This window comes from Phocoena sinus, chromosome 9 (assembly GCF_008692025.1).
Source record: "Phocoena sinus isolate mPhoSin1 chromosome 9, mPhoSin1.pri, whole genome shotgun sequence".
Lineage (NCBI taxonomy): Eukaryota > Metazoa > Chordata > Mammalia > Artiodactyla > Phocoenidae > Phocoena > Phocoena sinus.
The window spans coordinates 52,288,241-52,303,002 of record NC_045771.1 but is presented as its reverse complement, the minus strand read 5'-3'; the positions used below and the strand labels follow the sequence as shown (position 1 = coordinate 52,303,002).

Genomic DNA, 14,762 nt, shown 5'->3' with positions numbered 1-14,762 from the left:
TATTAACAATTACATAATTGCTTCATCTTGAAATAAATTTGATAGTTTGAAAATAGCAGTGATATTATTAGAAACGGTAAGGTTATTGAGTACACTTTAATATTTCTTTGAAGGTCTTTCTTTAGGATGTATCTCACTAGATCCTTATCCCACTACGATTGTATAGCCAAAATACTTGTTTTAAAGTCAGTTAAAATAATTTTCTGTGTGATTATGTTACCTGATACATAGTTCATTTGTTTAATTTTGGTTTTGACATTTAGAGATTGCTTTTGTTTTTGTTCTTTAGCTGTGTTTTATAATTTTACAATATTTTATAACTTGCGAGAGGGATAACCTTAAGGTAGAAATTTTTTGTCTATAGTTACTTTTGGGAATTCAGAAAACTTTTTTCCTAGTAATCAGATAATTTTATTTTATACATTTAGATTTTTGATACATTTGTAATTGTCCTGGTGTTTGGTGTGAGGAATAGATCTGATTTTATTTTTTTCCATTGGGTCCATTTGTCCCAGTACCTTTTATTAAAAAGTTAACCCCTTCTTCCATTAGAAATGTCATATTTCTTATAATAAAATTTTATTTGTACAAGAGTGTATTTTTAGTTTTTCTGTTTTGTTCCATTGGTGTGTTTATTCGTATTCTTTTGCCATATTCCTTTAATTTACAGACTGTATGATATCTTTTAATACTTGGAAAGGCTAGTTTCTTCCTTATTGATACTTTTTATCAGAACTTTCATGTCTCTTCTCACTTACCATTCTTACAAAAGATCTATACAGTTAACTAATCTAGTTCTAAGGGGGAGAAACTGATTGTATGTTATTGGAATCAGGTAAAGCTTATAAATTAACTTAAAAATTGGCTCATTACTGATGAGATCCTTTTTGTCCAAGAACATGATATGATTTTCTACTTGTTCTAAATCTATTTTTGTGGCTTTCAAGAGTGTGTGCTAATTTTTTTCATTTAGATTTTGTAATTTTTAGTCAAGTTTATACTTACTAAAGGTATTATCTTTAAATATGTTTAAAAACATATTCTGTAGAATTCAGTATGGGCATTGGCATTCATTCAGTTAGCAAATGTATACTGAATACCTGCTATATCCCTGACACTGTGCTTGTTGTTGGGGATGAGGTGAGAAACTAAGGTTTCTGGTCTTATGCATCTTAGAGTCTAATGAGGACACTACCAATAAATAGGTGACTTTTATTCAGTGTGAAATGTGCTCTGATTGGATTCATCATAGGGAGCAAGAAAAAAAGCATACCTTGGGAGGTGAAACTAGTGGGAGAGGAACATTATAATGTTATTTACAAGTGATAACACGAATAACATTCTTCGAAGTTGTGGTACCTAATAAAATCTGGCCTCTGTAATAATGATGATAATGTGTTAGGGGTGGTAGAAATGTTTCAAGAGGAGATCATTTCACAAATGAAACCAGAAGCAGTTGACAAAGTAGAGAGGAGCTTCAGTGTAAAATTTTCATAGTGTCAAATTCTGAATAGTGCCCTAAAAAAGAAGGGAAATATACAGTTTTTAAAAAAAAATTTCACTTGTTTTTGATCAATTTCAGTTGTGATTCTTTTCTTTTTCCTTTTATATTATTTCCCTGTAATTTGATTCCATTGTTTTAATACTGGATTAATCCCTTTCCAATAAAAGCTAGTTGAGTTTGGTAAAAATTTTTTAAAAACCTAAACAGGAAAAATTGATTTTAGCTCTGTATCATTGATTAAAAGTATTTTTGAATTGGATAATCCTTACTTATTACAAGTTTGTCCTTTCATTCATTTGGTTTGATTTTATTTTTGTTTTGTAACATCTTTTTTCTTACAGGATGATAATGTCAAATCCCTCCTCTGTAGCTTGATCTATTGTAGAAGTTCAGTGACTGCTGAGCAAGTTTTCAATGCTGAATGTTTCTTGCTACCAAAGGGGAAATCAACTCCAAACTCAGAAAAAGATACTGAATACACCCCCAAAAAAGAGGAAGAATAATTAAAGATGGAGAACTTGGATAAAGATAAGGAAAAGACAAGATATGGTGAAGCCAGCTTTGATTGATTAATATTCTTTTGTTGTTGCAGATGTTCCTTTTTAAAAGTTTGTTTAGTTTGGTTAAATAAACAGAAAAAAATCTGGGAGTGTTCTGGGGCTAGTTGGGTGTGTCTTTGGTATTCCAGTTGTGAAAATAAAAGATGTTTGGTTATGCAAAAAAATTGTATACTTTGAAATTTCATTTAACTAGAGTTGTTAAGGAAGGATTTTCTGTCTGTAGTTACTTTTTGAAATTGTATAGTACAACTATGTTACTTGTAATAGAAAAGGTTATTAGATTGTTGGACAGCTCCTACACAGATTTTCAGTATGTAGGCCAGCTCATTATGAAGGGTAATACTTTTGTTTAACAGATGATAGTTGGCATATGCTTTGTACCCAGTTTTGGGAATATAAAGATAAGTTAAATGTGGTCCTTACACTTAAAAAGCACATAAATCTATTGAGAAAGTTAGAGATCTAAACAGATCTTCATAATACAGTATAGAATATCTAATGATAGTTCTGGACAGAGCTTTTATGTGATTACACAGGAGGGATACTCATTTTATGGAAGAGGGGTGTCATGGAAAGCTTTCTGGAGGAGATACTACCTTAGTTAAACCATAAAGGATGAGTAGTGAAGGTGAAGGACGATCAAGAGTATCTTACTAGCAGAGAAAGCATGATGAAAGCACTGAAGGGAGAAACAGTTTGTGTGTTTAATAGGGAATAGTCATATAGGTAGATGAGGGCGTTATATGAAGTAATAAAATGCTCATACCTTATAATTTTATAGGAAATGTGGAGCCATTGAAGAATTTTAAACAGCTTTAGCTCCCTCAAAATCTGTCTTATACCTACTACCAGGTTAAAAGGTAAATAGACTGATCAGAAGGATATTATGATAAAGTAGGTGAGCAGCGATGAAAATAAGATCTACAGAGGAGAAAGAAACAGTGATGAAACATACAGATCCAATTTATGAAATAGTTAGGCAGTTCTGTCAGACTTGGTGATTGAAGCGTATGTAGACTAAAGTAATATGTTAGAGTCTCTAGATGCCTATTCAAAATCTAGTCTTTCTTTCTTCCTTAGTAGTAGATAGCAGTTTTATTCGGGGTGGCAGTGTACTTGGTTAAAAGACTACATTTAGCATCTTCTCTATTAGTTGAAGCTTTTTGACTAAATTTTTGCAAATAAGACTCCTTAAAAGGAGCTGACTTAGCTTGGAGATGTGCCCTTTCACCCTTACCCCTTTCCTATTGCCTAGAAGTTAACGTGGTGGTTAGAATTTGAGCAGTCTTCTTGGATCATGAGGTGACTTTGAGGAAACTCATGAAACTAGGATGATGGAGCAGCAAGTTAGAAGGAGCTGATGTTCCTAATAATTCTGGAGCCTTTGTACTAGTTTCAAGATTTCATGTTATTTGAGAGAATAAACCCTTACATTAGAGTGTGGTCCCTATATCAGCAGCCTCAGTATCACCTGGAGGCTTATTTGAAATGCAGATTCTCAGCTCCACTCCAGATTTTTTAAATGAGAATCTCTGGGGTTGGGTGGAGCCTGGCAATCTGTGTTTTAACAAGCACTGTTAAGTCATTGTAATACATACTAAAGTAACTGTTGCCACACATTCAAGCTATTGTTCCATTTTGGGTTTCTTGTTTTATAGCAGAACTCAATTCTACCTGATTAAGTAATAAAGACACAGCAGTTAGGTTTAAAACAAACTTGGATAATTTAAAAGGGCAAAGAATAGATCACTTTACTTATACTCACTATTTTAAATAAAGAATTAGATTATCATTTTCCAAATGTGTTCTGCTGAATGAACACTAGTCCCTTGGGATGTTCATTACAAAAAGAATTCTGTGATTAGTTGTTTGGAAAATAATGAATGCTAAATTGGAGATTGATCATGCATATTAGAGGGTAAAGGTTCTAAAATGTTTTCCAGAAAGGAAACCTGTTTAGTTTTATTTAGCCAGCATATACCAAAATTGATAATGAGACCTCCGTTTTTTCACATAATACCTAGCAACTTCTCTCTTGTGAAACTAGAGTTTCAGATTTTGTGGCATACCAAGTTAGATAGTACTTATTTTTATTTCTTGTTTTAAAATGGCAAGTATTAATGTGTGGCGGAAAGACAAATTCATGTGTCTCTTCAATGCCACAGATGTTTCTTGAGATATGTGTATATATGTGTAAGGGCAATACAGAGGCAAAAAAATGTGTTCACGGCTCTGTGCGCAGTCTGAGAATAATGCAGTATGTAATAAGCTACAAGAATGAAATGTATGTCTTCACAAAGAAGAGGAAGGGAAGAGTGGAATATGAGGTTGGGGGATAGCTGTTTGACTCATTTTAGAGGTGCAGTAGTATTCTGCTTACTTAGAACTGGAAAAAGGTATTCCATACAAAGGAAATTAAGAAAGCTCAAAGGGTAGATTTGGGAAAGGGCAAGAATTTGGCTGGAGTATAGGATATTCATGGGGTAGCTGAGAAAAAAAGCTTAAGAAGGTATTTTGGGGGCAGATCATAGAGGGTCATGAGTTGCTTATAAGAGATGGGACTCTATTATAAATTTATGAGCAGCTGAATCACACAGTCATGTTTATTTTAGAATAAAATAGCTAACTAGAGAGAATGATTTGGGAAATAATGGAAATAAAGAAAAGTCAAGGATGGCATATTTCATTAAAGTAATTGAGGCAAAGAAAACATCTTGTTTTAGATCAAAGTATTGAAAAGGAGAGAATTAAGAGTATAAACTGTTCCTCAAAAGAAATTTACGGGGAACCTCTGGTCCATTTCATAGATTTCATAGTATCAGTGCTAAGTCATTTCAGTGTATATTTAAATGTCAGTATTTGTTAAGTTTCCTTTTAGCATCTCTCTTTTAACTCAACAAATGACTTGCTTTATCATTTCTTAGTTGTTAGTATAACCATATCTTCTGCCATCAAAACTACATGTGGAAGCAGTTCTGGAATGTAAGGACCTCTGAAGATCTACTCCTCCATAAAAGCAACAAGAACACTGGCAAAAATTGTCAAATGAAGCTAAGTTGCACATGAAAAGAATACAGACTTCACAGAATTAGTCCAGGAAAGTCACTAAGCAAACATCGTCATCGTCATCAATAACAACTAGCAATAACAATCTCTGTGTTGGTGTGGGGGGGGAATATGATTTTCAAAGTTGGAGATTGCTATGTTTAAAATGTCCAGTTTTGTGCAAAAAAAAAAGGTGAGGCATGAAACAGGAAAGTATGGTCTGTATGCAAGGAAAAAAAGCAACCAATAAAAACTGTCCTAGAGGAAGTTAGATGTCAGACTTTACGTTCATAAAGACTTTATATCAACTATTAAAATATGTTCAAAGAACTAAAGGAAATCATTTCTAAGAATTAAAGGAAAGTGTGAGAATAATGTTTAACCAAATAGAGAATGCCAATAGAGAGAAATTATAAGAAAGAACCAAATATAAATTAGGGAGCTGAAAAGTACAACAACCAGAATAAAAAAATCATGAAAGGGGCTCAACAGAAGATTTGAGTTAACAAAAGAAAAGATCTGTGAACTTAAAGGTAGGTCAATTTAAGTCATCTGGACTGAGGAACAGAAAGAAAAAAGAATGAAGAAAAATGAAGAGACTAAGAGGCCTAGGAGACACCATCAAACATACCAACAGCATAATGTGAGTCTTAGAAGGAGAGAAGAAAAAGGGACAGAAAGAATATTGAAGAAATAATGGCTGAAAAATTTCCAAATTTGACAAAAAACATAAATCTACATAATCAAGAAGCTCATCAAATTCCAAGTAGGATAAACTCAAAGAGACTCACAACTAGACACATCATAATCAAACTACTGAAAGCTAAAACCAAGGACAGAATCTTGGAAGTAGCAAGAGAGAAATGATTTACTGACTACAAGGCATCCTCAATAAGAGCAACATCTGATTTTTCATCAGAAATAAATGGAGGCTAAAATTCAGTTGGATGATGTATTCAAAGCATTAAAAGAAAGAAAGCCTTGTCAAACAAGAATTGTATATCCAGCAAAAATGAAGGAGTTATTAAGATTTAGATTTATGATGTTAAGCCATTCCTAGATAAACAGAATTTGTGACTAGAATATCTGCCCTACAAAAACAAAAAAGGGGTCTTTCAGGCTGAAATGAAAGCACACTAGATGGTAACTTCAGTTCACACACAAAAACAGAGCACTGGTTAAGGAAAATGCATGGGTAAATATAAAACACAGTATTAATGTATTTTTGTTTGTAACTCTTTTCTTCTATCTGATTTAAAAGAAAACTGCATAAAGCATTAATTATAAGACTGTGTTAATGACCTTATAATGTGGAAAGATGTAATTTTTCTGACAAAGGAGAGGGGAGAAAATGGAGGATATTGGAGCAAAGTTTTTGTTTGCTATTGAAATTAAGTTGGTATTAATCCAAACTAGATTGATTTAAGTTAAGATCTTAATTGTAATAACGTGCAACCATTAAGAAAATCAGAAGTATGGTTCATTAAGAAAATCAGAAGTATGGTAGAGGAAACAACAAAGGAATGGTACACTAGAAATACCTAACAATAAAGAAGACAGTGGTGGAGATACAGAGAAAGAAGATACAAGACATACAGAAAACAAACAGCAAAATGAAAGCTGTAAATCTGCTATAGTAATTACATTAAGTACAAGTGTATAAAATTTTCCAGTCAAAAGATAGAAACTGGAAAAATATATTTTAAAATATCAAATTATGTGTTGTCTATAAGAGATGCAGTTTTAATGTCATAACCACAGAGTGGTGTTGACACCTTCAGATCAGCATGAGGGAGTGAGTGCCTTTGCATTCATATTGGCCAAGCTGACATCTAGACTGAGGGCACGTGCTGGAAACTGTTGCCTAGAGTATGGAATTCAGCCAGATGGCGTCATTCTTGGCAGTAAAAAGGATCAGTAGGAAAATGCTAAAATAGAGCATATGAATGCATCTTTTGTGAGACAAAAGCTGGGAATCATGTGCCCAGAGCACTCTTCCCAACCTAGAACTAACTGTTAGAGATGGGATTCATACAGGGAAGTACCAGTCACTCTTTTACCCAGAGCAGCATGTTAGCAGAAAGGAGGGTAGTGGGAACAACTATGTCTGAGGTCACTATGGGGTCAGAGATTGTCTGCCTTCGACTAGAGAGCGTCAGAAAGCTGGCAGAACAGTTTCTGACTTTCTGAAGCTTTGGAGGAAGCATTGAATCAGGATTTACATCTCTCTTAATAGAGTGGCTCATGATAGAATGTAGCAGGAAGACTAAATTGAGTTATCTGTATATTCAGCCTTCAGTATCTTCACTGCTGTAGAGTCTTACAGCTCTAAGAGCACACAGACTGTAGCTGCATGGTGGACAATGAAGCCATCTGTGACATATGCCATCATATGCTTGGTGTATAATGCTACCTCTTCTGTTAGCGTTAATAAGCTGACGGGTCTTCTGTTACTGCTTGCTTCTGGTTTGAAGGGCCTTTGAATGGGTACCTAATTGAATTCCAGAACAAATTAGTGCCTTATCTGAGAATATATTTCCCCATGACAACCCTTTCCCCCATCATGTCTGCTGACAGAACCTACCAGGAGCAGCTCTTCATTTCAGACGTCACTACTGCTTGCTTTGAGTTCTCCAACCAGCTGGTTAAGTGTGATCCTCAACTTGGGAAGTACATGGCCTGCTACCTGCTATACAAAGGGGATGTTGTTCCCAAGGGTGTGAATGCAACAGCTGCAGCCATAAAGTCAAGGAGCTCTGTTCAGTTTATAGATTGGCTTCCAAATGGTTTCAGGGTGGCCATCAACAATCAGCCATCCGTGGTGATGCCAGGAGTTAACCTGGCTGAAGTCCAGAAGGCTATCTGCATGCTGAGCAACAGCACAGCAGTTGTGAAGGCCTTAACCCTACTAGACCACAGGTTTGACTGCATGTATGCCAAGAGGGCGTTTCTACATCGGTATATCAGAAGAGGTGTGGGAGTTCTCAGACACCAGGGGAAGATTTGGCAGCCTTAGAGAAGGATTGTAAGCAAGTGGGGTAAAGTTTCTGATGCAAATATGATTGGTTAAAAAAATGAATAAGCTGAAGTGTTATGCTTTCTTTTTAAGACATCATACAGTTAGTAGGTAGAGCTTCCTTGATTAGAAGAAAAAATAAATTAGGCAAGACTCTAAATTTCACACTATATCAGATGGCTCAATATTAACAATGAGCACATATTTCCTTGTCTATCAGTGATATTCAGCACTACTACCTGTGACCCTTCTAAGGTTTGGAGTCCTTTGAACTACTGGATCACTTTGTGTGTGTGTGAGAAGGAGAGAGAGAGAATGGAAACCTGGCATTATCCTTTGCTTTTTAAACAGACTATGAAATCCTGTGCAACGTTTATATGTTTCCTTTCCTGTACATGAGGTAGAAAACTGCACATATAGTTTATTAATGTCATTTCCATATATATATAAAATATATACAGTATATATTACATTGATTAAAGAATTAGAATTTTTTAAAAAGACCCAATTTAGTTTCAAAGATACAAATAGATTAAGAGTAGAGTGATGGAAAAGATATACCATGCAAACAGTACCCAAAAGAACTGTAGTGCCTACACTAATACCAGACTAAATAATCTTTGGCAAAAATTATTACTAAAGATAAAAAATATTTTGTAATGGAAAAAAGTCAATACATCACAAAGATGTGTGCATATATACATCTAACAACAGAGTCCTAAATATATAAAGCAAAACTTGACAGAATTGAAGAGAGAAATAGACAATTCAACAATAACAATTGGAGATTTTGTTACCTCAGGTTTAATAGTGGATTGAATAACTAGGCAGAAGATAAACAAATGGAAGAAATGAACAGCACTGTAAATTAAAGGCCAACTTTAAAACACTGTACCCCAAAAGAGCAGAATGCATGTTCTTCTCAGGTCTACATGGAACATTCTACAGGATGGACTATATATGAAATCATAAAACAAGTCTCAAAACAGTTTAAAAGGATTTAAATCATAAGTTTGTTTTCTAATCACAGTGGAAATCAGAAATCAATAACAAGGAAATTTAGAAAATTCACAACTATATGGAAATTAAAAAGAAAAACCACTTCTAAATAACCAATAGATCAAAGAAAGAAATAGCATAAATTAGAAAATACTTTGAGGTGAAGGAAAATGAAAATACAACATACCAAATCTTACAGGATGTAGCTAAAGCAGAGCTTAGAAATGTATAGCTGTAAATGCTTATATTAATAAAGGAATAAGATGTCAATCACTAACCTAACAGCCTTAGTTTCTCTCTAGTTAAGAAATGATAAAATGGTGAGCAAACTAAACCAAAAGCAAGCAGAAGAAAGGAAATAATGAAGATTAAAACAAATAAATGAAATAAAGAACAGAAAAACAATAGAGAAAATTGAGACCAAAAGTCAGTTCTCTGAAAACATCAACAAAATTGAGAAAAACTTCAGCTAGATGGACCAAGAAAAAAAAAAAGACTCCAGTTATGAAAATCAGTAATTAAAGAAGGGACTTCACTATAGACCTTAGAGAAGTAAAAGAGATTGTAAGGAAGCACTTATACCAACAAATAGATAACCCTGAAAAACTGGCACAAGAAGAAGAAAATCTGAATAGACCTATAAGGAGAAAGAATTAGTAAATCAGAAAGTTCTTACCAAGGAAAGCCCAAGCTAAGTGACTGAATGGTGAATTCTACCAGACAAAGATCTCACACACACACAAAAACTATAGATCAATATCTCTTATGAATATCGATGCAAAATTTCTCAATAAAATACTAGCAAACTAAATCTAGCAACATACACACAATGAACAACAGGGATTTATCTCAAGAATGCAAGGCCAGTTTAATATTTGAAAATCAATATATATTAATAGAATAAAAACAAAAAGCTTATCTTAATAGATGCAGAAAAAGCATTTGACAATATCCAATACCCCTTTTATGATAAAAACAAACTAATAATGAACAGTTTACTCAACCTGATAAATAGTATCATTAATAACTCATAGCTAGGGCTTCCCTGGTGGTGCAGTGGTTAAGAATCCACCTGCCAATGCAGAGGACATAGGTTGGAGCCTTGGGTTGGGAAGATCATACGTGCTGTGGAACAACTAAGCCCCTACGCCACAACTACTGAGCCTGTCCTCTAGAGCCCGTGAGCCACGACTACTGAAGCTGGCGTGCTTAGAGCCTGTGCGCCGCAACAAGAGAAGCCACCGCAATGAAAAGCCTGCACACTGCAACAAAGAGTAGTCCCCACTCACCACAACTAGAGAAAGCCTGCCTGCAGCGACAAAGATGCAGTGCAGCCAAAACAAAAAACAAAAAACCGCTCATAGCTAACATCATACTTAATGGTAAAAGACTGGATGATTTCTCCTAAGATAAGGAACAAGTCAAGGCCTCCACTCCTGCCACTTCTCTTCGACATTGTACTATTGGTTTTAGCTAGGACAATTAGACAAGAAAAAGAAATAAAAGGCATCCAGATGGAAAGAAAGGTGTAATACTATTTCTGTTCTCAGATGACTTGATCTTGTCCACAGAGAATCTTAAGAAATCTATTTTAAAACTTTTAGAAGTAATCAGTTCATCATGGTTGCAGATACAAGGTCATTACATAAAAATAAGTTACATTTCTATAGCCTATAAACTTTTATAACAATTTCGTATACAATATCATAAAAAATAATTAGGAGTAAATTTAACAAAAGAAGTGTAAAACTTGTATACTAAAACTACAAAACATTGGTGAAAGAAAGTAAAGAAAACCTAAATAAACTCCAAGATATATGAATGCATCAGAAGACAATATTGTTAAGTTGGTAATACTTAATTATCTAGAGATTCAACATAGTCTCTATCAAAATCTTTACTTCTGTTTTTACAGAAATTAACAAGCTGATCCTAAAATTCATGTGGAAATGGAATGGACCCAGAATAGCCAAAACAATACTGAAAGAGGAGAACAAATAGGAGGAATCACACTCCTAATTTCCAACTTACTATAAAGCAGTGATAAGACAGTGGGTGCTGGCGTAAGGGTAGATATGTAGATCCATGGAATAGGATTGAGAGTTTCTATTTATTATTTTATTTATTTATTTATTTATTTGTGGCTGCATTGGGTCTTCATTGCTGCACAAGGCCTTTCCCTAGTTGCAGTGAGTGGGGGCCACTCCTCGTTGCGGTACGTGGGCTTCTCACTGCGTTGGCCTCCCCCGCTGTGGAGCACAGGCTCTAGGCACGCGGGCTTCCTCAGTTGTGGCATGTGGGCTCAGCAGTTGTAGCCTGCGGGCTCTAGAGTGCAAGCTCAGCAACTGTGGCACATGGGCTTAGCTGCTCTGCAGCATGTGGGATCCTCTCGGACCAGGGGTTGAACCCACGTCCCCTGCACTGGCAGACGTATTCTCAACCACTGTGCCACCAGGGAAGCCCAGGAGAGTTTCCATTAAATTACAATATTTTGTGCTTCAAAAGACACTATCAAGAAAGTGAAACGACAACCCACAAAATGGGGGAAATATTTTCAAATCATGTATCTGCTAGAGCACTTGTAGTTAGTGTGAGAACTCCTACAACTGAATAATAAGACAAACCAATTAAAAATGGGCAAAGGCTCTGAACGGATATTTCTCCTAAGAAGATATACAAATGGCCAATAAGCACATGAGAAAATGTTCAACATCATTAGTCATTAAGGAAATGCAAATCAAACTATGAGATACAACTTCATACCCACTAGGATGGCTACGATTAAAAAGTCAGATAATGACAAATGTTGGGGAGGATGAGGAGAAAGTGGAACTGCTGGTAGAAGTGTATAGAGGTACAACTGCTTTGGAAAACAGTTTGGCAGTTCCTCAAAATGTTAAACATGGAATTGCCATACAACCTGGGAATTTAACGCCTAGCTAATTACTCATTAGTCATGAAAACCTGTGTTTACACAGAAACCTTGTTCTTGAGCAATTATTGCAGCATATTCATGGTAGCCAAAAAGTGGAAATAATCCAAATATCCATCTGTTGATGAATGGATAAACATAATGTGGTATATTCATACAATGGAATGATATTCAACAATAAAAAGGAATAAAGTATTAATACATGCTACAACATGGACAAACCTTGAAAACATAAGTGAAAAACAGTCATAGAAGACTGCATACATTCATCTGAACATTTCATATCTGGGCATTATGGAATGTTCCAAATAGGTAAATCTATAAAGACAGAAATTAGATTAGTAATTGCCTGGGAATGGAGGTAGAGGGTAGAGGGTATGACTGCTAATGGGTGTATGACCTTTTTTGGTGTGATAGAAATAATCTCTAATTAGATAGTGACGATGGTTTCACAACTCTGAATATACTAAAACCACCGAATTGTTTACTTTTTTTTTTTTTTTTTTTTTTTTTTTTTTTTTTTTATGCGTTACGCGGGCCTCTCACTGTTGTGGCCTCTCCCGTTGCGGAGGACAGGCTCCGGACGCGCAGGCCCAGCGGCCATGGCTCACGGGCCCAGCCGCTCCGCGGCATGTGGGATCCTCCCAGACCGGGGCACGAACCCGCGTCCCCTGCATCGGCAGGCGGACTCTCAACCACTGCGCCACCAGGGAAGCCCCTGTTTACTTTTTTTAAAGGGTAAATTTTATGGTACACGAATTATACCTCAAAAAGCTATTATATAAGAAAAAATACACATATATGTTCATTCAATAAATATTTGGGGGATTCCTGAATGTCAGTCATCTTATGTTGCTTTGTTATCTTCTACTAATCCAACTGTGTGTGAGTCACCTACTTTTTCTCCTGGTTTGTGACTTTCAAGCCTAAATCTGCATAAGAATCATCTGATAATCTTTTTTAAAAATTCAAGTTTCCCAATGTCCGTACCCAGAGATTCTGCCTCAGTATGTCAGAGATGGGACTTCGGAATCTATATTTATAACAAGTACCCATAATTATGTCTGATGTAGCTACTCTGGGAGGACCACATTTAGAAAAAGTGCTCTAGGAGAATTTTACCAGCCACATTTTATTCATTTATTTTCCTAGTCCCTTCTTAAAGGGACCTTTACTCTCTGCATTGAATGTGTATAGATTAAAACAAAAAAAATTAGAATATTTGTGGAGAAATAATGTATCTCCTAGTTCTAAATTGATTGAAGAAATCATGAAGGTTGAGACTGACGGATGAGAATATATAAAAATCAACATAGTAAAAATACAGGATGAGAGCTGTCCAGAAAAATCTGTATGAGTTTAGAAGACAGTGGGTTAATAGTTACAACGCATAAAGTGATTATTCAAATTTATAAGAAAATTAAGATTCCAGTAGATAAATGCAGAAATAAATATGTAAATTTTTTTTCAAAAATCAAAGAAGTGTACATTGACCTCCGAATAAAAGCAAATTTCATGCTTAGTAAAGCAGCAAAATATTAAAATGGCAAGGTCCTATGATATTAGCTAAATTGGTGCTGGTTTTCATTTACGAAAGCAGTGTGAAGTTGGTAGATGGTAGTTTGATCCTATGTCTCATGAGCCATGAAAATGATTCTCTCCTTTGATCCTAATGATACTAGTCTTAAAATTTTGTCTTAGGAACATGATTTAACAGAAAGTTGCACATAAATAAATGGTCAATTGGAAATTGAATAAATATTCAACAAGTGAATTGTTTCATAATTCATTGTACATCAGTATAATAGACTGCTACACAAGCATAAATTATGAAGGCACACACATAATGCTCATACATATGGGAAACAATACCTAAAAATGTGCTTGTGAGAAATATAAGGGTAATGAAACATTTTTTAAAATTCTTCATTTTTTCAACATTTTATTATGAACATTTCCCAACATACTGCAAAGTTAAAAGAATTTTACAGTGACTATTCATATATTATCATTTAAGGTATATCATTAACATGTAGTTATACTTTACCGTATAATTTTTCTTTACCTACCTTAATATTTTTATATTTGTTTCTTATTGAGTTTAAAATTTCCCCCAGTATATTGAGTTCCCTGTGCTATACAGTAGGTCCTTATTCGTTATCTATCTCAATATTCTATAACAACCTAAACCGGAAAAGAATTTGAAAAAGAACAGAAAAGAGTAAATAAATAAAAATTTTAAAATTCCCCTCAATTTTCAAGTAATAATATGACATTTCCTGAGAAACGCTTATTTTTGATTAACAGAGGAGTAACTTAAATTTCACTGAAAGGCTTAGAACTCTTGTAAGTATGTATATGGCCACAAGGTGTAGCTCTGGACCTATCACATCCTGGGATACGCATCTGTAAGGAAGGTTGTAGTAAAGGTAACTTCTGAATGCAATCAGACTTGTTTTGTTTTTTTGAGTGAGGGTACAGTAAATTTCTTCTCCATTAAGATGTAAAGTAATTTAGGTTATATATTTATTTCATTGTTCAAAATGTCTTTGCCACAATTTCTCTTACCTGGAACTTGACTTTCTTACTCCACAGCCTCTGAGTCAGAAGTTTTGGGTTATGCAGCAAATATGTTTGTTACTAGCTGTTTGAAATGATAATTTTAAGAAGATTTAAATTAGTCATGGAAATAGAAATTCTCAGACT

General features: G+C 34.7%; 1 protein-coding gene and 1 pseudogene across 1 annotated transcript in view; both read left to right on the top strand.

Annotated features, from left to right (window-relative positions):
* The window catches only part of STK31 (serine/threonine kinase 31), a 90,778-nt gene extending 88,601 nt beyond the window's left edge, over positions 1-2,177 (top strand). Inside the window, exon 24 of the mRNA XM_032643175.1 lies at positions 1,846-2,177. Within this exon, the coding sequence (XP_032499066.1) occupies positions 1,846-2,007 (162 nt within the window). The 3' untranslated portion in view covers positions 2,008-2,177. The remainder of the gene's footprint in view (positions 1-1,845) is intronic.
* A 3,628-nt stretch (positions 2,178-5,805) lies between these two features.
* Positions 5,806-8,151, top strand: LOC116759149 (annotated as a pseudogene).
* Positions 8,152-14,762: the final 6,611 nt, after the last annotated feature.